This window comes from Melospiza georgiana, chromosome 3 (assembly GCF_028018845.1).
Source record: "Melospiza georgiana isolate bMelGeo1 chromosome 3, bMelGeo1.pri, whole genome shotgun sequence".
Classification (NCBI taxonomy): Eukaryota; Metazoa; Chordata; class Aves; order Passeriformes; family Passerellidae; genus Melospiza; species Melospiza georgiana.
This window is the reverse complement of record NC_080432.1, coordinates 43,634,631-43,658,743: the sequence shown is the minus strand read 5'-3', so window position 1 is coordinate 43,658,743 and position 24,113 is coordinate 43,634,631. Positions and strand designations below refer to the sequence as shown.

The 24,113-nt window shown below is 36.6% G+C and overlaps 1 protein-coding gene across 1 annotated transcript in view; it reads left to right on the top strand.

Moving 5' to 3' along the window:
• ZFAND3 (zinc finger AN1-type containing 3) overlaps positions 1–24,113 on the top strand; it is a 134,433-nt gene that overhangs the window by 24,769 nt on the left and 85,551 nt on the right. Inside the window, exons 2-3 of the mRNA XM_058020694.1 lie at positions 7,799–7,839; positions 9,734–9,760. Coding sequence (XP_057876677.1) covers positions 7,799–7,839; positions 9,734–9,760 — 68 coding nt within the window. The remainder of the gene's footprint in view (positions 1–7,798; positions 7,840–9,733; positions 9,761–24,113) is intronic.

Genomic DNA, 24,113 nt, shown 5'->3' with positions numbered 1-24,113 from the left:
ATATTTATACCAGACTTTATTGGCATGATTTGTTAATACTAAAGCAGCCACAGCATTTTAAAACCAGTTTACATGCCTTGTCCTTTTAAATGTTACTTGCCATAAAGCCTGCAGTCTTGGACATACTTTGCAAAGTTATTCCCCACTCCCTCCACACCAAGAATTCAAACTTTCTAACCATTCTAAGCCATCATAATGGCAGGCATTCTTAAGTGTACTTGTGCCATAGAAAAAGAACTTTGATTTAAAAAATGTAATGCTTTGCTATCCATTTGTGTACAGAAGAGACATGCTGGGTTAAAAATCAGCGAGAATCAAACATTTTCCTACTTTCTATGCTGAATCTGGCAGTTCAGGTAAGGAAGTATTTTAGAAGGGTTTCCTGGCAAAGTTTGATATGTAATTCAAACCCATACCTTTAAGTTCAGGGACAAAACAGTTTCTTTCTTGAGGTTTCTTCCAGCTGCTTTTTTTTTCCTAAGCATGTTTTACTATTTAGTATCTATTTACTGCTCCTGTGCTACAAGGAATAGCAGAAATGGAATAAATTTTTGAGTGGTGCTTATCAGCAGAGCATTTATTGGAGTGTCTGATCTGAAGAAAAAGATAAAGTTAATATCTCATATTGTAAATCTCAGGAGGATGATTGTGTTGTCATAGGGCAATGTTAGTTATTACCTGCAATATACAGCAAAATAATATCCTTGAGGAATTGGTGGAAGGTGTGTAGCTCACAACTTTCAAGTTTTATTCCTACTTCACTAAAGGCTTCTTCAACTCTTAGAATTCCAAACATTTAATTGTCCTTTAAATAGTAGGCTACACATCTTGAGAAAGATTTTTGAAGAGTTATCAGAGCAATGTTTGGTATATGATTTTGCTGCTGAGATTGTTTTTTTAAAAGCATAGAGTTGTGTATTCATGGGAATATGAACCATTTAGCTTTGACTGGAGGGCAACAACGTTGTAAGCTCAGCTAGAAACCCAGATGTATCAGATCGAAGTTCTTACAGTCTGTCTTGGCTCGTTTAAATGCACTGGATTCTTTTGCAGTTTATTTTAAGAATTGTTGGAGAAGGCTTTTGTGAAAACTCTATCAGTGTTTTTGTGTGTTTTGTAAGACTCAGGTACTGCACTATTTTCCACATTCTCCCATCTTAGCACTTGTGTTTTTATGCTCTTTTCTGGACTAATTTTCAACTGAGCACTTCAGTGTCTTTATGTATTTAAAGCCTAAAAAGTCTTTCAGTCATGGAGTTTAAAAAGGATGCTTTAGTGTAACCATTGGAAAAAATAAACTAGGATCCAACTACTTCATTGAGATATCAGCATACCAACATATCTTTTGAGTGTGGAAAGCTGCCAGAAGGACATTCCACTAGTACACTGTAAAGTTCATAAAGTTTGCCCTTCATTTCAGTTCAAATTGAGGTAAACACATGTGGTTCACTGATTGAAGCATCATTTTCAGCAGCTTAATAAAAATCTTCAGATAAGCAACATTCAAGTTGTTTGTAGTGAAAATAAGAAGTCCAACGCCAGAATACTGATGTTTTTAAAGCACAACCACCTATAGTAGCTGTAATCATAAAAATGTTACTGACAACACTTTTCGAATTGAAGTTCTTAACCCTGAGCATATAGGTATATAACAGATGATGAAGATGATTTTGAGTGCATTCATGCAATATTTAATTTCAGATCTTAGTTCACTTAAAAATCTGTTTCTGAATGCATGGGACTTTCTCATTGCAGAGTTCTCTGTAGGTCCACCTGAGGTTGCCACGCTCCGCTTCTGCTCGTTCATTTGAAAGGAATTTGGCATGCATCATTTATGAAGAATGATTGAATTACCTCAGTTTAAAAATATTAATAATTGTTTAAACTGCCCCAAAAACTTTGCCTATATTCCCTTAACAAGATTATAAATTACAAAGGACCTATAAATATCAAATATACAGCATATATGAAATCAGTGAGGTGACATCTGGTTTAGAAAAGTAAAATGGCTTTTTTCAGAAGGTAATGTACAAGATATGTAGAACTTTCAAAGAACAACGGAGGATCTTATTAACACAGCCTAATTAACCTCCCTCCTGTACAAGGTGAAGCATTAGATGCTCTGAATGAATGATGAAAAGTGTCAGGGAAATACAGAATTGGATCGATTTTCTTTTAATAATAAATAATCCTTCTAATTTATTTGGATGAAAGTAAATGTGTCTGCTATGGTTTTGCTTTTGCCCTGTGCCAGGATTCAGCTCACAGTGAATTCTTAGCAGAGGTCTAAGGCTTTGAAAATTGCTTTCTAATGGAAATGGTGACAGATCATTAACTACAGTATTATAAATGCATTGATTTAACATGAGTATAGTCGTCCGAAGTTGCAAAATGCGTGATACAGTATGTGCTGAGCATATAGGGAGTATCTTTGTAGTTTTAACTAATTAATTACATGATTCATACTATGTTAATCTTTCTCAAACATAGGGCCCCTGACAATGTTGGACAGGTATCATTCAGGGGCTGATACACATTTGTACTGTGGTGCTGTGATCCCGCTGTAATTGCTGTGCTGGAAGGGGACCAAGAAGCATTTAACATGCTGCATTTAATCACCAGTGCAATTACAGGGACACTGAAGTAGATACGTTTTCCTGCTACCAAGTCATAGCAACTTCTGAATCATAACAAACCACTACTAGATGTGCTGGAAGGCTTTTTTCCAATAAAAATGCAGAACCTGGGATTTTATAGTCATACTTAATTAGCATCTGTGGTTTTTTGTCTTTAAAACTAAATGTCTAATGCACATATGCTGCATGAAAGCATTTTTTCTCCAAAATCCTTATTCTTCCATCATCAAAAGACACATGAACAAAAATTAGTTTAAAGAATTATGATTATTCTAGTGTTGTTTTTCAAGCATTGACAATACGTACCTGTATGTAGTAGAATTTTTACTTTGAGGCAGCTGCACAATTCTTCTCATTGGTGAACATCTGCACTAATAGTACTAGCTCACCATTACCTTAAAAAGTCTAGGTGATGTGCTAATACATGTGAAACTGAGCATTTTGTACTGCCCCTTGGCACTTGTGTAGAGTAAAGCTAGTATTAGATTTAGTGTTTCTGGTCTCCTTTTGGTTTTTGTCCTAAAGATGGGATGGGGAAGTTATGAAGCACCTGACCATCTGCTGGAAAATGGAGGATTCTGTTACCGAACCCTTCATTATTTATTAGGTGTGCCTGTCTGAGTTTCTTGGCAGAAGTTTGTTTTTGGAGTCTGAGTACCTTGAGATCAGTCAAGTTTTGGTGTACTTCTTTTTAACTCTCTTTGACTGCACAAAATTTCCACATGTGACTTGTTTTGAATCTTCAGTGAGATTGTCTTTTGATTATGTTTATTCTGATCAGCTGCTGTGCATCTACCAGTTGTTTCTTTGAAGTTTAGGGCTAGAATTCACTTGCATTCTCTGAATGTGGTTTTGTATTGGTAGTCATTTATTGGAAGAGGAGGGAGAAAGAAAACCAAACTGCCAGTAAAGACAGAGTAGAATATGCATTGATTTGGATGTACCTTGCTGTATACTGTAAAATGGCAGGGAATAAAAGGAACAATTGACAGGATAGAGCACAAAATTGAGTTAATAAGATCAAGTGCTCTTCTTGGAGCAGATAAAGCCACTTCACACCTTTATAAGAATGTAATGGAAATACCATATGAAAATGGAATCAGGTAAGCGATCTCTTTAGTTTTCTCAGTTATATATCAATGGTAGTACACAGTATGAGCACATATAGGATTTGAAGTATGTGATTTTTGCTATTTAACACCCATTGCTGGCTCTCAGTTTGCATTATGCACCTTTAAGTGGAGATGCAGATGTGCATCTCCCTGAGGTTGGGACCTTACAGTGGTCTGTGTGCATGTCTGTCTGATGCTCAAATAGTTCCCTTTGCTGTGGCAAGTTGTAGCACAACAGCACAAGTAAGAGATGATGGTTTGGAGAGTCTCAAATACACATTTTATTTTTACCCTTACATGCAATTTATTTCCTGCTTAAAGTATAAACATGTTAGAACTTTCAGGATTTCCCATTTCTGTAAATTTCTTCTCTTTCAAAGTCCCTGTGTCATTGCTACTGCTTTCATGGCCATGTTGTTAAGGGAGAAGGTTTTTTCCTTTGGCAGCAGAGGCAATTTTAATACCCTCACTGTTTTCAGACCAAACCCTGCAGAACTGTTGCATGCAATCATTCTGTAGCCCCTGGGCTTGAAGTATCCTCACTTAGTCTGCCACTTGACCTTCTGAGCTTGCTTCACCTTGCGGTTTCCAATCTACATAATGATTTTGTGTTACACTTTAGTTAAATTGGTTTCTTTTTGACAAATGGAAGTACCTCCAAAGAGGGTTTAACTATAAATTCTGCCTCAGCGATAATGCCACTCTATTTGACTTGATTTATCTATAAATACGAATGTCTTTCTGAATGCCAGCTTAAATTATGTACAAGTAGAGATTATAAATTATCTGTATAAAAATTACTTTCTAGGGATATTGTACATACAAAATGTATGCTCTGAGTAATGCTGGATGAGGTGCTGTTCAGCATGGAGCTGACTTTTCATGAGGGAAATCTAGGAATTGCTATAATATGTGCAGTTAAAAACTGTGGTGATATGTGATTCAGAAGCACATCCCAAGCCAGCTGTGTCAGAAGGGTGTAGAAGTGCTGTGTGTCAGCCTAAAGACTTGCAGTCTAAACCACACAATTCTCATTGCCAGGGCTAGCTTAGAGTTCTAGCTTTGCTGTGCCTTATACACCACTACAGTCATGATATTGTTATGTGTTCCTAGAAACAGGAATTGTGTTGCCTTCCCTAAAAGTCATCCATGACCCTCTTTTTCCTATGAAGTGGAAACAGAAGGCTGTGTCGTGATTAAGGCTGATATTTCAGAACTTTTAGTGTTTCACATCAAATTGTTCCTAGAAATAACAGATTGCAGATGTATGGTATATTTGAGACGGCTGTGGGGAACAAAGAAATTTTACATTTTTGTGTTCCTCCCTGGCACTATGAGCTTCTGGTGAGTTCTGTAGTCACTGAGAAATAATTAAACCAGTGATGTGGTTAACATGTGCTCCACGAGAGAACACCAGTATGCAGGTTTGCTCAGTTTTAAGTCTGGTGAGTGAACCCTTGCCTGCTGAAAAGAGGAGATCCTGGCAGTGGGAGGAGGGATTTGCAGTATAGCAAAAGGCTGTCAAACATTTTACTTGTTATACACTGACCTACAAAATTTGATGTACATAAACTGCGTAATGCATTTTCTTTATAAAACTTTTGCTCTAAATAAATATTGCATTTTCATAAAGAAGCTGATTGTTGATCAATGCTGATACTGTCTTTTTTCTTAGTTCTAGTTTAGTGCTGTTGTGTGTATGTGCTGTCACATAAGTGGCTATGTAAAAGAAACTCTTAAAAAATCCACTCAAGGTTTGGGTTCTCATCCTTGTAGCAGCCTCAGACTGCCTTGGATGCCTTGAAAAGGGGTATACAAGGATCTAAGGGAAAGTGATCCTTGAAACTCTAACAGTGTTACTTGGCTTACAAGGTCACTTGTCCAATAGTGCTGTCCTTTCAGAGAATTTCATGGAGTTTTGTGTGTTAGATGTACGTGGCAGCCTTTTTTACTCTTTTTCACAGAGCTCTATGTTGTGTTTGTGTCTGTGTTTTCCATTGTTTGTGTGCTGATAAGTAAATATTATATGAGGCTTTGGATTGATATTTAACAGCTGAGATGGTTGATTATACCACTGAAAACATTTGTCATTCCCATTCCAATGTCATCAGTATGAACCAGCTGAACTCTGCCTTTCTTTTTCTTTGCTGCCCCTGGGGTTTAATGGCTTTGCAGAGAAGGTCCTGCCTGGCATATTGAGCTGCTCCAGAAGGTCTAACCCATAAGCAGTGAGTACTGAACTGCAGCACGCTGATGCTGGAGGTGTTCACTCACCATGCTGTTTTTAATTGCAGTTCTCTTGAAGGTAGATAATCTGTGTAGACCATCAACACATTGAATCTTTGGGTATCTACCAATCTGAAGAGATATTTCTGTGGCTACAAATGCTGTTTTGCTTTTCTTTTCTTGGGAATTAACTTTTCTCCTGTGCGCATACTGTTTGCATTTAAAACTAGCTTTCATGTGTCTGTGGCTCTTGCTGTAGCTGGCAAATGGTTATGTCTCAAATCTCTAGTGATATGTGTTCTTATAGAATTTTTGAGCCTGATGTAAACCAGCTTTCAGATGGGCATGAATTGAAAAGCATCTGTAATGTTTGGTGTGACTGATACCAAGATATGATTGACCAGGTCTGGGTTTACTTTGTTACTAGAAAGTAATTTAAAATAACCATCTGCAAATTCAGGCAGGGAGAATCTATAATTCTGATATGTGTTCATTTATGATACAATTGCTTTGAAAAAGTTGTCAAATTTTTTTGTCTCAAGGTAACAAGCAAGTTTTTATGATTGATGTGTTGTTAGACTCAGATCTCCTCTCAAAATTCCTTTCCTGTTTGGTTGGAGGTAGAAAACAACTGTTTTGGTAGTCTCAGTTGTTTCTTTGTATGTATTTTTCTAGAGAGAAATGTGCAACTAAATTGGCTAAATTGTGTTCCAGCTGGAGGCTGCTCTGGCGAGGAAAAAAGATCTTATGGGCATGGACAGTTTTGGCGCAACCTTGCCTGTTAATAGGTGCTTTCAGACTTGCCCAGGATGGCGTTAATGCCTGTAGGTCATGGCAGAGTTAATTCAGGAATGCTGAACAAATCAAATATTGGGCAGTGTGCACAGAAACCAGTTCATTCTTACCTAATCCAACACAGAGAATTTTAGAGAATATTCTCCAGGTTCACTTTGTAAAGGAGATGTGATGTTAGAAGAGAACTTTTTGTAAACTGGGGTTAACACAGTGTATTGCTTTGGGTGTTTTCATTGGAGCCTTAGCGAGGTCTTATAACCTTAAGTTTTAAATTTTTTCTTGGTAAAGCCACTGACTCTGTGAGGTTTGAACACCTGTGGCATAATTGCATATGCACTTCGTAGGCATCTGGGAGGCTTAAGATATTGCTGTGTTCTCCTACTGTTTTTCTCTCAGCTGAAGGTTGCTGCCCTCAAAGCTGAGCCACCCTTTTGGACCATGTGAACTATCCTAGTCCATGTCGGTGCAAAGTCAGCCAGGTTATTTGAAATGACTGCTGAATACAGCTGAGGGTAGTAATGAACAGCTTGATGTAATAACTAGTTAAGCCATTCCATCTAGACTTCCAAGAACACATCTGTCTGTGTCCTTATAAGTACAATACTTTAATTTTTCCATTGCTGTATTGTATTCAGGATTTGTCAGGACTGCAGAACTGTTGCCAAGGGGAGTCTGCTATTCAAATGGAATGTATTGGTGCTTCCTATCTATCATTATTATCACATTGCAATACAAAGATTTGAATGATGCATGTGTAACATATTTATTGAATGGTAAAGTAAGTTTGTTTTCATATATGAGATAAATGTGTAGAAGTCATATTTTGGAAACTCTTGGAAAGAGGTTACCATACAAAGTCTTCTATATTCTTGTTTCTAGTTCAGCCACTTCTAGCCACTTACCTTTGATTCCTAGCCATTTAAGTTCTTACCTTCTCTGTACCCTTGCTTCATTGCCCCCAAAACTTCCCTGTATTGATTAGAAATATAATGAATTTTTTAGCTCTATTTTTTTTATTTTTTGCCCCAGGTCCAGCAAGACTATGAATCTCTGTTCCAAATGCTTTGCTGGTAAGTGCAGTAAAAGGTTTTGTGTTTCCCTTAGATTATTGAAACCACATTGTTGGCATCTCCCTTCGGATTTGTGCATGGGTTTCTTTTCCTTCAGTGTGTATATGTAATCAGATTTTCCTCACTTTAGTGCTTCCTTTATTTGCTAATCAAGAAGCTCTTGTGTAAATGTACCCATCAAACTTAATTCCTGAAGTTCAGGAATTTAGGTACATCCTTGTACTACAGAGCCCCATTGCCATCTCAGCTCCTGTATGGATGATGTGGTTTCCACAACACCTAAGTCTGAATTGTAATTTGGAATTTTGTAGGATTTATTGTGTAATAACTTCTGATATATAGAATGGATAAAAAAATTAAAAAGTTGGTATAGAACACCTCATTTCATTTCCTCTAACTTGCAGCCGTTGAACATTAAATCATCAGTAAGTCATTGGTGAGCTGTTCTGATTACTTCATATTATTTTCCTATTGTAAGGTCATTGCTATTGTGTAAAATCTTAAGAATTGTTTTTGACCTTGTCCTGTTAGCAGCTTCTAGCTTTGCCCTTCTGAATCAATTTTTTTGTATTACTTAGTATTGTAAACTTACTTTTAATTATAATTAAGGTGCTGTCATAGCTCATGGTTTTTAACTGCCTTGGGGCAACAGATAAAATTTTAAAAGGTCCAGCATTTTTTTTAACTTTAAAGCTTATTTTGCATTTTTAAAACAATAACAAAAAAAAGAATTTTGACTTAGATTTCAGATCTAAGGTTCAACATCACTTCATTAAACAAACACCTGGGAAATAAAGATTGCTAAAAGGTTGTTCAGCAAAATGTATTTCTCTGGCTGTTTTCCAAAGGCAGGGGTCTCCAAAAATGGTATATTGAAGAAAGTATAAGTCATTTCTTGTACTCTTTCCCTACTGTCCACATTCACAAACAAGTCTTTGATTTGACTCAGTAGGACTGTTACATTCATACTAGCACTGTAAGTAGTTGTGTTTGTGTACTCAGCAATGCAGGTGTTCTGATTCTGTGACATCAAAGCAGCCCAGCCCTCATTTGCTGAGTTTAGCAGAGTACCCAGCACTTCACAGCCAGCAGACCAGGCATTAGACAGAGCATTTTTTCTTTTGGTTTTTACTGGTTTGGATTTTTTTTGTTTGTTTGTAATTTTGTTTCTTTTTAAAGAAAAGAAAAGTTCTTGGCTTCTACTCTGCAGTTTTTCTGAAATGCCATTACCTCTGATAAAGTTAATTTTTCTCTGCTGTAAATTTTAAGATGAGACCTTATGTGATTGGCGGGGTGGAGGTGGGAGAGCTTATGTTTTTAATTTTTCAAGATGTTCCTTAAAGCCTGTTTATTTTAATGACATAAGTCTTTGTAAGAGTTTTAGTAACTTAAAGAGCTGCTAGTGGTTGGAATAAAGGTACTGTAGAAGGTGCTGTGGAAAAAGACAAGTTTATCTCATTTAGATCTTAACTATGGTTCCTTCAACAAGTAGTATTAAAACTACTCCAACTCTGTTGGAGTCATAATTCAAAAGCTCTCAGTGTCATCATTCCAACATAAAAGTGGTTTTCTATTTTTTCTTTTTTTTCCTTGATGTTACTGAAATAGCTTTAGCATATTTTTCTATACTGGGTTTATAGCTACCTACTGATATAGAAAGATATGTACTCCTGTTTCTGTAAATTGAACCACCACAGGTAGCAAGATTTTAGGCAAGTAAGGTGTTGAAAGATGTTTTTCACTGTTTCAGGCACTCCAGAGAAGGGATGTGAAAACTAGCTCCTCTTTTTTCTCTTTTAAAATGGCAGGTTATTTATTCAAATGTGTTGAAGCAGAGGGAAAATTTCAAAAGACTATTTCTCTTGACCATCGTTTCCTTTTTCTTTTATTTCAGAAAAAAGAAATCCACACAATGAAAAAGGTTAGTAACTCTTTAAATTACTTTTTTTGATAATTTTTTTCTAGATGGAAGAAACCGGTCTTCCTTTTTTAAAAAAAAAATCATTTGAGACACACACTGCAGGAGAGACCCTTACATTTGTGTAAGCATTCCTTTCTTACATATATCAGGGGAGAAGGGCAACAAGTCCTGAAGGGATGAAATATTCTGTTTGCAGTACAGTATGATTTATTCACAGAACCTCCCTATCTTAGCAGGTTTTTCAGACTTTCTGAACTATCAACAAGTTTGTAAATACCTGATCATGAAGTCTTCTTTGCTTCTGCATTTCCTGGCTTCCCCATAGTTCTGGTTCTGCCAGGACAGGGTTACTTTGTGCAGGTTACATGAGGTTTTTCTGCACCATCTCACCTCATAGCCAGGGGTGGGGGAAAGGGACACTCCTCCAGGGAGAAGGGGTTGTCTTCCAGTCAAGAAAGTCTGGCAGAGAGAGTGGTTGGGAAATGCCAGTTCTGAGCATTTTGCATGTGAACCACTTTCCTATCTCTGGTACATTTTTGTTACTAATATTGTCACTGTTAATGTTCCTTCTCTTATCTCATTGCTGTTTCCAGTAAATTGTTGTTGTCTCAGCCTGAGATCTTTACCTTTGTGCCTCCAGTTCTCCTCCCCACTAGGGGAAGGGAAGAGAGGGAGTGGCTTGTGGTTTGGAGTTTCAATGGGACACTAAATTTGAGAATACCATTCCTAAAAAATGACACCCATCCCTTGGGGGAAAAATGATCAAGTTTGACATAAATTGGATTAATTAGGCCAGAATTGAAGCAAAGGGTAATGTCAATTTGCCTTATTGTTTGACCAAGTGCTTGTTTTCTAAATTTATTATCAAACTAAATTCACTGAGCTTTCACCCACATTAGTGCAAAGATGAAACAAACTGCAAAAGCAACCAGATAATATGGCAGGGAGACTAGCATTCCTTATTTTGACTATCTTTTGTACTTTTTTTATACATTAAACATGGGAACAGTGCTCACAAGATATTACTGAGATAAGTTGTTGGCAAGAAGTGCTAAGTGTATGGCAAGAGTGAGCTGCATACTGCACAGATACATGCAGCCCTTTGCCTGTAACTGCCCAGTGTGTTCATGTAGATCCAAAAAAGTTCACTAAGCTCTTCTGTACAACCACAAAATTGCTGTTCTTTTGCTCCAGACTAGTTCTTAGCTTGCAGATAAGGGTTGATAAATACTGCAGAAGAGCTTGAAGTTAGCTACCCTCTTCAGCTGTCTTTGCCTCCTCTTCACACCATCTGCTTATTCCAATAAGGAATACCTGACTTTACTTAAACCCTGTAGAAGCAACAGACTCTAAAATGTTCAAGAGCTTCTCTGAAGTAATTTCAAGTTAATTGTACTTCTGCAAAGTACTTCACAACATTCTGTCTCCAATTCAGTGCTGACCATGTGTTATCAATGCCTCAGAGTCTCCAGATACAGAACAAGTGCAACCCTATGTATTGAAGTGCTTCAAATAAATATGCTCTTTAGATGTTGAAGACATAGTTACTTCAGACTTCCCATGCATCTAGAATACAAATGCAGTAAAGTAGTGTGGGTTTGGGAGGCTTTTTGATGTTTATTCTTTTGGTCAGGATATAGGCTGGTAAGTAAAAACATGTAAATTATGGCGAGAGTATCTCCCTTAATGACACCACATCTTTCAAGAATGCTGCAGCATTTATTTTTTCAATACACTAAACTGTGAATTTTGAGTGATTTAATACAGGACAGTGATAAGTTAAAATTTTCAAAAGTACTTTTTATTAACCTATCTCTGCTCCCATTAGGTTTATGGAAGTTCTAGTATCAACTTCAGGTAGGGACATTGTTTGAGTACCTTTTGAAATGCCACTTGATAAAGTAGAATCTTTCAGGCAGAAATTCTGCATTCATGGAAACAGCACCTGTACCTCAAGAATTCAATTTTAATTGGAACCTCTGGGAACAGTCACAGAATGAACTATTACAGAGTAAGAACAAAAATTTAAATAGAGAAGAGGATAAGACTAGACTTTCTACTTACATCACCCCCCAAAAATGCAGTCTATTTTATTCCATTTGATTATGACCCTGGAAGGCTTAATTTGTGCTATGTTCTATCAGCAATGGAAAGAGAGGTACAGGAAATGGATTTCAGCTTTTTCAGTAGTGTGTGAAGCTAAAGGTAAGTGCAGCACTGGATGGTTTGGTGGAGAGATGCAATTGCAAAATTGGAAGAAGTTAAAATATGGTTAGAATTTCATGGATTTGTGAATAAAAATCATAGGAATTCTATCTGAACGTGTAATTGGAACTTCTAGAGGTGGGTATCTGTCCCTTAATCCAGCTGTGCAATATTTATATTCATGTTGTGCAAAGTACTAGATCAGCGTTACTGAAACTGAAAAAATAACTCAGCCCTATAACCCAAGAATTGTCTGAGTTTTAGGGGCTTCCATTCATAGTTTGGTCTTGTTTTTAGGTTGAAGTAAAACACCTTTTTTAATTACTGGATTCTTGATGAGTAAAAAATTAGAAATTTTTAATCTTCATTGTAGTAGCAGAAAGTCAGTATTGCTAGAACCGCATCTGTATTTTCAATACGTATGCTTAACTCTGTGCTAGGTTGTTATGAAATTTTGAATTTTTGATAGTATTTTTAATGTTCCTGAATTGAAAAGATCTAATAAGGAGTGAAAAAGAAACGTGGTACATATTAATGTCTATTTATCATTTGAATCTAGATGTGTCAGATTATTCACCTATTGCCTGAACTCAGGTATCTGACTATAGAGTTACTTAATATTTTTGCATATCTTAACCTTCCTCCTTTGTTGAGCAGATTTTACTTTGTCATGCTTAAATCACACACAGTTTTTGGAGCTTACAAAATTGGCAGGTTTTTGTGTCTCAGACTTATTGAATAGTACAATTTCCTTTTCTCTCAGTTTTTGTAAATCTTGGGAGCTCTTTACAACTCGTCTGTTATCGCTGCCACGTCTGGCAGTAATGACTCCTATTGTAAGCATGAGCTGGCAAAAATCAGCGTTCCTGCCTAAATAGATTTTGCTGTTAATTAACTGCTGGTTTGATTCTTAGTCAAGCATTCAGCTTGCTTTCTGGAAATCTTTTCAGCAGGTGCATCTTGCATGTTGCTAGTTCAAGTTACACTTTTTTTGCTGTACCCTATTGTATGGTAATTACTAAATTATGCTTCATTAGGCATTGTGTTCATAAACTTTTCAGTCCTAAATCAATGATACAAATATTTTATGTTTGTATTTTTCATACACTTGTAATTTCTGATGTGAATCCACAAGTTTTAGTGCTTTGTTAGAAAAGCAGCAAGAAGTGTTTCCAGAAATTCGAAAACATGACTAAGAACTAGTTTTCTTTACCACAACACAAGACATTTATTTTTTCAATATGGTATTCCCTTTATTGGCTCCTAATAGAAGCCAGTGCCTCAGTCTGTTGCTTCATTAGGTTAGAATTTGCTGCTGTATTCACATCTTTGTGCTTTGAAATACATGGACTGCTTGCTACAAAAAATGGCCCTCCCTGACTAGAGTTTGAAAGTAGTCAAGCTTCATCTTTAACTTCCATTACACAGTCAAGCTTGCAGCTAAATATTTCTTTGGAAAATTGTATAGCTGTTACAGTGGTAGCAGAAATGTTTTGTATTTCTAGAGCACCTTCTAGTAAAGAATGTAACATTTCAGATATAACCATAGATATTGTTAGGCATACACTCAATTTCTTTTACTCTGTACCCAAAGAATTTCTAAATGGGTAAACCTGATAGGAAAAAGATGTCTTAGCATAATTAGTAAGCTTGAAATGTGAGATGTGTGCTAAGCTTGAAAAAGAGAGTCACCATGAAATGGAATTAAGAAAAAATTGGATAAACTGCGTCAGTTATTTATACGCTTGATTCGCACTGCTGACCCCAATCATTTCTTTTACTCTGTTAGTATGCATTATTCTTTGACTTTGAAAAAATTTAAAAATCTGAGTAGTAGCTCTGTTTGGATTGTTAAAACAGGGCAGTATTTTGTGGAAAGGTGGGGATGGGATTTTTAGTTGACTCCTTTTAACCCTAACCTGTCTTAAAGGTATTGAGGGGAAATACAAATCAGGAGAAAATGAATTTATTTAAATACAGTTGTATGATCTAAGCTTAGGACTAATCATTTTACATTTGTCAAAAGTAAACATCAACCAAATCATCTAGCATATTTAATACAGTGCCTTCCTAGGTCTCACTATATACAGGAGAATTGGAAATTTGGGAGAGAGGGATACCTGAAGCTTTCCAGCCTTGCTGGAGTTAAAATACAGATCATATGTTGAGTGAAGTTAGTAAAACATGACTTGAGTTGTCCTTATCTGCATTGTTGTGGCATGGAAGCTGCAGAGTACAGTGCTCCTGTGTTGCTTTGTGACAGTAAATGATATGGCTGTGACAATATGATATGGCTGTGCATTGTATAAAAAGGTGTGGAAGATGCTGAGTAGAAGGCACAACCCTCACCTTCCCAGGACCTGGCTGTGTGAAGACATTGTGTACACAGCAGTGCAATGAAGGGTGTCAACAGGGCCAATGGCTCAGCTGCTGGTTTGGTGTGCTCAATTAGTTTGTCCCTTTTCATCCTCCTTTAAGTTCTCCTGGATGAAATAGTGGGAAGGGGCAAGCACTGATGGGGGACAGACCCATGAAGTTTCTGTGCAATTGTTAGTGGAAGAAAGAATTTCTTTCACAGCTGCCACTCAAATGATGTTGTGTATTGAGGTAGAGCAGGTTCTTCTCTTTTCTTTATGGCTTCTTTAAGTTAGTGGGGCATTATCCTGTCACATAAGGGTCTTTTCACCAACACAGTCTAGTAAAATTGAATGCCTTTTAATTAATAACTGCTATCATTTTACAGTCAATCAATCCTATCAGCAAACTACCCTGTAGGACATTAGTGGCTGTTGGATTGCATCTTGCAGAATTCAGTCTAGTAGACTGGGGCTTATTTGTTAAAAATATAAAATACACTCACACAAAAATATGACCTTTTCTCAGTACTGGCTACTTGAAAAGACTACGAAAGTGTCTTAATTTAATTTTTGCTCTGTCTTGACAAGTCATCACTGATGTTTTCCATGTATTTTCTTTTTCTTATGTCAGGGGATTGCCAGTCCCATTGTACAGATTGATCTGCAAGCAAAGAAAAGTGCTCAAGCCCTTTTTTTCCTCAGACTTACATTATTTTTAATTTTTCATAGCTTTGTTTTCTAGTATTTTTCTTTTCTTTATGGTAAAGCCAGTTGCTTTCTCTTTTCTTAATATCTTGTTCCCCTTCTAACTTGTAACCTTTCCAAATGACTCATTGAAGCACCAGCTGTAATTTAGTCTCTAGTGTATGGTTCTGTGTTGATGTAAAAAAAATGTTTAGAAATACAACTTAATTGCCATGATGTTTGCACTTTGCCAGCATGAAAGTGGAGTTACCTATTGAGGATGTGCAACCCACGGGTTTAATTTATTTAACTTTTTTATGACTCTGTTTCCCTATAAATGTGTGCATAAGATAGAAGAAGAAATGTTATTTTTTTTTCTAATTTAGCAATTTGCTTGATTTATGGAAAAGTCTGTGTTCTGTTTTGTGTATGTGCTCATTTGGAACCCTTCTATAGTTTATAGAGACACTAGTGATTTGTTCCTTAGCCTCCCTGTGGAGTTTGTTCCATATTACAATCTAATTCCGTGTCCGTGTCGTGCACTCCTGAGCTGTTAATTTGTACATTTCGATGCAGTTTGTTTCATCGTGTTTTTGTAATCTAAACTGAATCTAACGAGCTGTGTGCTTTGGGGACCCAGCCTTGCCTTGCCAATTAGAACAAGTGGTTACTGAGAGAGAGCATGTTTTAAATAAAACATGGCACCTCTGCGTGGGACCAGCAGCCTTTGGGGAATAAAAAGAGGATATTTAACTCTTTCTGCCTGAGAAGAGAGGGCAGTATCAGAGTACGTGTTCTAGAATCATTCAACTCATTCCTTTAAAAAGTATTATGCACGTTCATGGTTTGTCTTTTATTTAAAATGTAGTTTGCCATTGGAGATGTTAGGCGCTACTGCCAGAGAAGTATTTAGAAATTCATAAGGATATCTGTCGAGCTGACTGCATGTTTTCTAGGATTCTGATTGTTAATGTCACATCAAAATTGTACAGGATTAGCAGCTACCTTTTTCTTTTCCCTTGTACTGCCACATAAGAGGCTGAGAGAGAGCAGGAGGAATGCCAGATGGCGAAAGAGCTGTTTTCAGAAGGTATTTTACAAGGGAAGGAGTCTAGAAACAGCATTTATTTTTTTAGAGTGCTAAGGTTATGTGCTAGCTGGCCAAGAGGAAGTTATGTTTTGAGGTAGCTGGGAAGATGTGTGTTTATGATCAATATTTGTGATCATCGAAGAAATTTTCCTGCTTCTACTGATCTTGAAACTAACTGAACCTGGTGAATTCAAGCAAGACACAATAGTGATTTAGGAAGTTAACTCTACTTTGTAATTCTTTCTTGGATTCCACCCCCAGCATTTCCTTTCCTCTGTCATTACTATTAACTTGTACATCTACACGCTTGAGCATCTCCAAATGGAAGTAGTTACTGTCCAACAGCAGCTCTTAGCTAAGGACAGTGGGAAAGAATTTAGGTGAACAGTCACGGCAGCTAACTCAGACAACATTTCAACAGTCCTTGCATACATAAGCAGGGCAAGACCAAGAAGAACCTTCCTTGTGGAGACCTTTTTATTGAGTAGCTTGCTGTAAGGGAAGTACAGCTGTTTGCTGAGGTGATTTAAGCTGTTAGGGAAAGCAGGTGTGTGGGACAACTGTGATTGGATAATAGAACAAAACGTAACTGATGACTTTTCAGTTCTTTAGCTATTTTATATGAAAGAAATGTGATCTAGCAGCTAGACAGCTAGCTAGGATCCTGACTCGATTTCCTTTTCACAGTCAATGAGGATTTCTTTGTGATACTAGACAAGTTGAGGTTTTTTTTGTCTTGCACTTCTTTTCCTCATCAGTTACTGAGAGGTGATACTATTTTTCTACTGATTTTGGGACAACCTGATTTTGGACTTGCCTTTCATGCCCTTGAGAAATGTATGCAGATAGGGACCTTTTGTTCCTTTATTTTGTCTTAGCCTTCAGAAGTCTTAGGCAAAATTTTGGAATTTCAGTTCTTCTCTGTATGTGTCGTTTCTGCAGTTGAATTTCTGTTCTTCATCTTCTTGACACTTTTACCTTCCAGTTTGTTTTTCTCTTAATTTAAAGGAAATAATACTGCACTGGTACAATCAATGCATACCATTTCTTTTAATACCTTTAATGATTTTTCTTATGGAGCCTGCAAACATGCCAGTTGTTGTTTATTCATACCAGTCTTCTTATATGTATTGCAAAACGTTCTCACAAAGTTAGTCACCAGAGGGCAAACTGCTCATGCAGATTTAGTCAATACAGCTATAATTTCCTGCCTCTTTAAAAAAAGCCCAACAGTCTCTGAGTGAGTTTCCATATAGTATTAATTAAATTAGAAGTTTAATGACTGTTGTCTTCAGAGATAAAGAAGTTACAATTTTACACTGAATGAGATGGAATTTTTAAAAAGTAAAATATAAACTTTTGGACTAATTTGCAAGCATTGGGGGAAAAATACCCCTTTAGATAATCTTTTTCCTTGTTACCTAATTAAATATCTCTTACTAAATAAGTGACTAAATATCACTTAACTATTAGTCAGGGAGAAAAAACTAGCTTAAAACAGTTTTCAGCAGGAATATCTTTATCCTTAATTTTAAGTAGATGACTCTCTATTATGGGGGCAGGTGTGTGTGTGTGTATGTAATCCTATGCTGAAAATACAGATAAGGCCTTTCTTGAAAAGTCACCTGAAATAACTGCATCTCTGGTAGTTCAGCCTGTAAAATGTTGTTCCTTTCTCTGCAGAAAGCATAGGCTGTTGACTGAATCTGGCACTGAAGATTTAGGAAATGATGAGATGGGTTATAGTGCTGTAATAATTAAGCCAATCTGTGTGTATGCATTGTAACTGTCTTTTAATTATGATAAAAGGATCAGAGTACAGGAAAGCACAAGATTACTGGCCTAATCTCCTGGTTTAGATCACAAGTAATTAAATATCATCTAGGTGAGCTCTGTTTGCTGAAAATTTCTCCTTTAAACAGCTACTCTGCCTTGATGTGAGGATGCTTGGGGTTCTGAATGCACCATGGTCAGTAGTATTTCTAATGAATAGGCCCCCTTACTATTAAGTAATATTAAGGTATGCCTTCTTAATTGCAACATTATAGGGATGACATTTGAGCATTGAGCTGAATAGAGAATAATTATTTTCTTTAGAGAATTTCTTTAAAGAACTCATTAGCCCCCTAGTGCTTCAAGAAAACAAGTAATTTACCATCTTGACATTTGTGTGAGTCAGAGGTGGTGATATTCTTGTTCACTGTACATAGATAAGACTCTAAAGCACAAATGCTAAACATCCAAAGATATTTGGTATCAACTTTGAGAAGCCTTCTAACTGCAGTCCTTTCTTAATCTCCCTCCCCTAGGATATAAAATTTTTGATGCTTTACGTGTTAAAAATATACACCTCCATAACTCCATGGAACTGCAAAGGTATTTAATGCTTCTCTTGGTGAACCTAAGAATAACTTTGAACATTCTGAAAATAAATACAGTAAATACGTTATAAAAGTCTTCTAAATTCTGTAGCAGAGAAAGTAGGTAGAATTTAGTTATCTTTGATTTTTCTTTGGAATGGTGCTTGGGGTTAAAACAAAGTCAAGAGCAGAAAGGAGCTTAGCTTTGCTTTGCTTGCTGTAAAATTCCAATTGCACGTTTTGAATGTCTTTCATTCTACCCAGCAAGGCAGTTAAGGGTCCTCTAAAAGAGAGGCTCTGTGACTTGCATGCATTATGAAAGTAATTTAAAATTAAATAAAGAGGTCAGATCACAAGTGTAAAAAATTGATTAGATCAGGCACTTCTTTATTTCAGACTGCTTGACTTTTCAAACTCAGTATAGGATTTTGCTATCCTGTAATGCCACCCCTAATCTTCTGGTATAAATAAATGCAGTTATGTGAAACTATTAACTATTACTGGGCCAAATAATTTGGAAACCATGAATCGGGAGTGTTGATTCTGAGCTGTTGGGTTGCACTCAGGTTGGACACAAATGCTTTGCCATGGTTGATCAGAAGTGCTGAAGCTGAAAAAGCAACCTGATTAGGGTCCTCTCTAGAGTCCATCTTCTGAGATTGCTCTTTTCTTGCTTCAAAAAGAGCACCTCTAGTAATAGTCTTCAGAACAAAATGCAAGATTTTTTTTCTCTCTCCTCTGCATTAAGGCTTCTGATCAGACAAATATGGAAGGAGGCTCTGGTTTGTATATTTTTAACTACTAATGTTACCCATATCCTAGCTGTTCATTACTTGAACAAGTGAGCAGATGAATTTCATGATGTGCAAGGTTAATGATCCAGTGCATAAGGAAGAACCTTGGAGCTTTCTAAACATTTATTTTGTATTTATGTGCATTTATCTACCTTAATAGTTTAGCAACATTGGTAGCATTTTTATTGGGTTTCAGCTCGTAAATAACTGGAGCTTTTATATTTTGGGATTGGCGCATTTCTGTCCAGCTCTGTGGAAAAAGTCCCATATAAGTAGAAAGCAAATTATAAGCAGACAGTAGATGTCTTGGGAGGTTAGTAAGCATTAGAAATGACCAGAAGTACACTTCTACATCTCAAATGATTGCTCAGAGTTGACCCAGTAGTCACTGGAAGTTGTTTGTGGTGAGCTCAATCAGCAATAAAAGACTCATTTCTTTTTTGGTAATTCTGTAAGTTACAGGCTTTGCTCTTTTAACAAAAGATGCTGGAGTTTTGTCTTCTGTCTTGTGTTTTGTTTCAGAATAGAAAAACAACCCTAAAACTTTAAACACTTTAGAGGGTGTTTGTGGAGGCAAATACCAGTGTGGCTCATTTCCAGGCTGAGAAGGAAATACACTGTGCTATTTACCTTTGTGTTCTAGCAATGTTTAGTATGGCATTACTGGTCTTCATAGACAAGCTTTCATTCTCCTCTGTTGACTTGCCTTGCCCTGCAATATGTGAAGGAATAGAAGGTTGATCCCAGTGTAGGTGAATGCATCTTTCACCATGACATTTTCTGTGCCTCAGCAAAGTCACTGCTTAGCTTCAGGTTCTCAGCAGAACTGCCATCTGCTGAAACACTTTGAGTAGCAATTTGAAAGCTAGAGTTTGACAATGCTGGCTTCTTTTTTCCTAGAGACTCAGTAATATCTAGAGAAAATTTTGATATCTGTAAATAATCCCAAAAATGCAAATGCATGTAATGAGTGCTGACATCTACTCAATTGACACAGAAAAGTTAATGTTTAGAAATTGTTCAAACATTTTTTTTCATTCTGCACTGCTTCTGTTAGTGTCCATAATTATTATTTTAAAAGCGTTAAAATTATTGTATGACTGGAAACTTTTAACTGTAAAGTTTTAATGTAAGAGAGACATAACAGTGACTTGTTTTGATAATCAGCACATGAAAATCATAGTTGATATGTGGCTGCAGCTAGAGTTCCAGTTTAATATTTTCTTTTTTTTCTAAATGAGCTCCTAAACCTGTGCACAACTGAATTGTATAAGAGTATGTCTGAGTCCAAATTCAAGATGACTGGTAATATTCTTCAAATCAATGTATCTGTTTGCTGTGGGTAGCAGTAGGTCTCCAGTGCATTTCAGTCCTTTTTTTTTTTTTTTTTTTTTTTCCTTTTTTTTTTTTCTCCTTTTTTTTTCTTTTTGTTTGACAGGGTCCTGGTATGCTCTAGCTGAGGAAGAATATATAGGAATATTCATCTAATAGATTTAGAAATGCAGAGTGATGAAAGCTTTCGTAACAGAACCAGTTTTTCTTGGTAGTAACTAAATGAGCTTTTCTTCATGTAAAGGTCAGATTTCATGTATTTGTTCCCACTTGAGTTTTGTTTTTTTTGACAGAAAGAAAGCTATTTTGCACTTGATTTATAAGATATTTATTGTGAGTTAGTACTGCATAAACATCTGACATTGTGAGCAGTACTGTGTACCGCTGACCATGCCTTGGTGAAAGGAATTTTGAGATTCTTATTGTGGCGTTTTCTGCAGGTACTGCAGCAAAGTAGAGAATGTCCATTTACAGGAGAGCAGGAGTAATTATTTTAACTTGAAGCTGTTTTCTCTGTCATACAGCAAGCTGCAGCAACTCCCTGCAGACAGAATGGTCACTTGTGACTCCATCCACACACCTGGACCTGAGAAATTATTTGTGCTTGAACTTACAAGGAGGGGGAACTCATGGCTTATTCACTTCAGACTTCTGAAGATGATATTGTCAGTAGGACTTAAGAGTGTATGTTCATTTGGGACACTTCAGAAAATAGTTCAAGTAGTAAATTTTGTTTTCTCTTATGGCAGCTTTTTCTTTAGTTAGATTTAGCAAGGTGTTCAAATAAGAGTCTAGCTACTTTCTATTAAAAAAAAAGCTAGGCAGATAATAGTGTTGAGTGATGACACATAATTTATAAAAATTCAAGTTGAAGATGATTTCTGTGAAATTTTTACTAACATTTTATTATCATAAAAGCAGTCATTTTTACTAACAGTAGCAGTGCCTCTAAATAAATACAAAGCATTTGAGATAACTTCTTATTCAACTAAGTAATCGATTTTAAGTTCCTGTGTTTGTGAATCTTCTATGAAATTCCAGTTTGCTGTATTCCTAATTTATGAATAGACAAATGAACTAAAAAACAGTAACTGTCCAACAAACAGGACAAATACTAAGCTTATTTATTTTGTAAGTGTGTGTAGGTAGCCCTTCTTTTTGTTAACGAAAAAAATAAGTTCTAAATTTCATTATTAAATATTAACAGTGACTAAGAATCAGTCTTTAAACATGTTCACCAAATAATAAAACATTTTAGTTAAAAAGCATCCTTATGAACCAGGATTAGAGTAACATTTTTAAAATCTGAAAACTCTTTCTAGAGCTGCCAGGTTTAATCTATTTCTTCCATTTCCCTTTTCTTAGTGAAACTCAAAGGAATTCAGGCCCTGGAAAATTGAGGAAAATCCTTTTACTGTGAGATTGTGTTCTTGAGCAGGTGGAGAAGTCCCATGTTCTGTTGTGTGTTCTCCATCAGGTTTGAGGCTGAGAGGCTGTAGAACCTGTGTAAGCAGCTAACTGCAAGGGTTGAGTTGTTTTCTACCCAGCCTTCCTTTTTGCTTAGCCAAAAGGAGCTTTGGCTTCTAGACTCTCAGTGGAAACCCTTTAGCTTAGTATATGTCTGGGCCACCTTCTGGTTCCCTGTTCTCTGAAAGATTCAGGGTTGGGTGGGTGGAGAAGTTAAAGTGATGTGGCATTTACTGTGTCCAAAACAGACTCTTTTTTTCCTCCCCTCCCTTGTGTTAGAAAACTCTTCTTTCCTTTTATGTTGTGCCTTAAATTGCATTCAGCAAGGTCCTGTACTCTAGCAAGGACATGAGCACCTTTACAAAACACTTATCCAGAGAAACTTTCCTGAGTTTTGAGTGTGCTTACAGGTTCCAGTTGGGGGGATGAAACTAGTAGCAAATTATTCTTGTTGCTTTTCTGTGCTGTTCTGGCTCTCTAGGTGCACAGCTTTCCTCACTAGAACATGCCTATAGTAGTATTTAGTATCACTTATTAAATAGAATATGGAGTTGCACTTCATGGTTAACTGCAACTCATTTTCTGCCCTTTGCTCAAGGGAAAGCAAGTAGGAGGTGTGTTGCCTCTTTTCCCAGTTTTACTGCTGATCTGGGAAACAGAGACTATAAAAGTTAGTTTCTCTTTCCACTCTGAAATTTTGTTCAGCAAGGTATTAACAATTTTTCAGTTATGTCCTGGCCTATTAGCAGGAATATACAGTGGTAAAAGAATGAATTTGTTGAAAATTATATGCATCCATGACCTATTGAAGAATGGTATCCTTCTGCAGTGTTATTAAGTAATTTTTCTTCTCCTCTTAAATTAATGTTGACGTTCTGTTACTGGATTTGTTCTTGTCTTCAGATTGGAACATAATGGAAAAAAATTGTATTGCTGGTAGATTAAAATTAATTGTTTAAGTACTTTCCTTGAAGTAGAATTCAACTAGAAAGATTACAATGTAAAATCAATGTATGATTTAGTTTTGCTTTCATGTATGAAAAAGTGCTTGTGGAGCATTCAAAGCAGCAGGGGAATGCAGAAGAGAAGGATGAGTGAAAATCAGAGTGACAAAAGGGCAAATTCCTGAGCAAGAGGAGATACTCTTGCCCATGTGTGTCAGTATTCCAAGGAAAAGCAACTCTTTGGAGTTCTGCCTTGAGTGAGCATGATGATGCCTTTTCAATAACTGCCTTGTGACACTGGTGATGCAGATTTTGTGCAATGTATGGAGAGGTGGGAAAGCTGTTTGATATTAAATGTCAATCCTGGTGGTTTGGTTTGGTTTTGTTTACTTTGAGCAGAGCCTTTTTACAAAACTGGGTGCAGGTTTGGAGCTGGCATTTTGCAAATGCTTTCACTATAGATTTTTGCTCTGATTCAGCTCAGTCAGCCTTAACTAGAAGTTATTGATAAGGGATTTTTGTTTGCCTATGGAAGATAAACAGGCTTTATAATTCTGTTTCTATTGACTACTTTGTAAAAATTTCAGAATACTCAAGATGAAGCATTTGCTTTTAACTTTAGCAAAGTTAAAGTTGGAGCTGGAGTGCTCCATATAGATGGAGCTGGAGTGCTCAGTTAGAGGTTTGTGATTTGCAAAGAAATTATTTGTTTTGCTTATAAGATAATTTAATCATCCTACTTGAAGGCTTACAGCCCTGAGATGAAGCTTAGGTATAAGTGTAGGTGAGTTGGTATTTGACAAGAGATGGAGACAGGCTTCTGCCAAGGGGGAATGGCATGTACAATAAAACCACTCCACAGTTTTACAGCAACAGAAAAGGTGAATGAAAAATAATTCACCAGTTACCAGCCCTAGACAGAAGCACTCAGTTTTTTGATAGTTTTTAAGTTGGGCTTGTCAGATTGTTCTGTATTCCTTAGGCAAGTGGAGATTTACTGTTTTGTATTTGTTGTGGTTTTTTTGTCCTAGTGGGATGGCCAGCACACAGCAGGTGAGGAAGAAGGAAATAATCTTCAGTTTGTTCTATGGGATAATTGTGGTTTTCCAGGAGTTTTTCT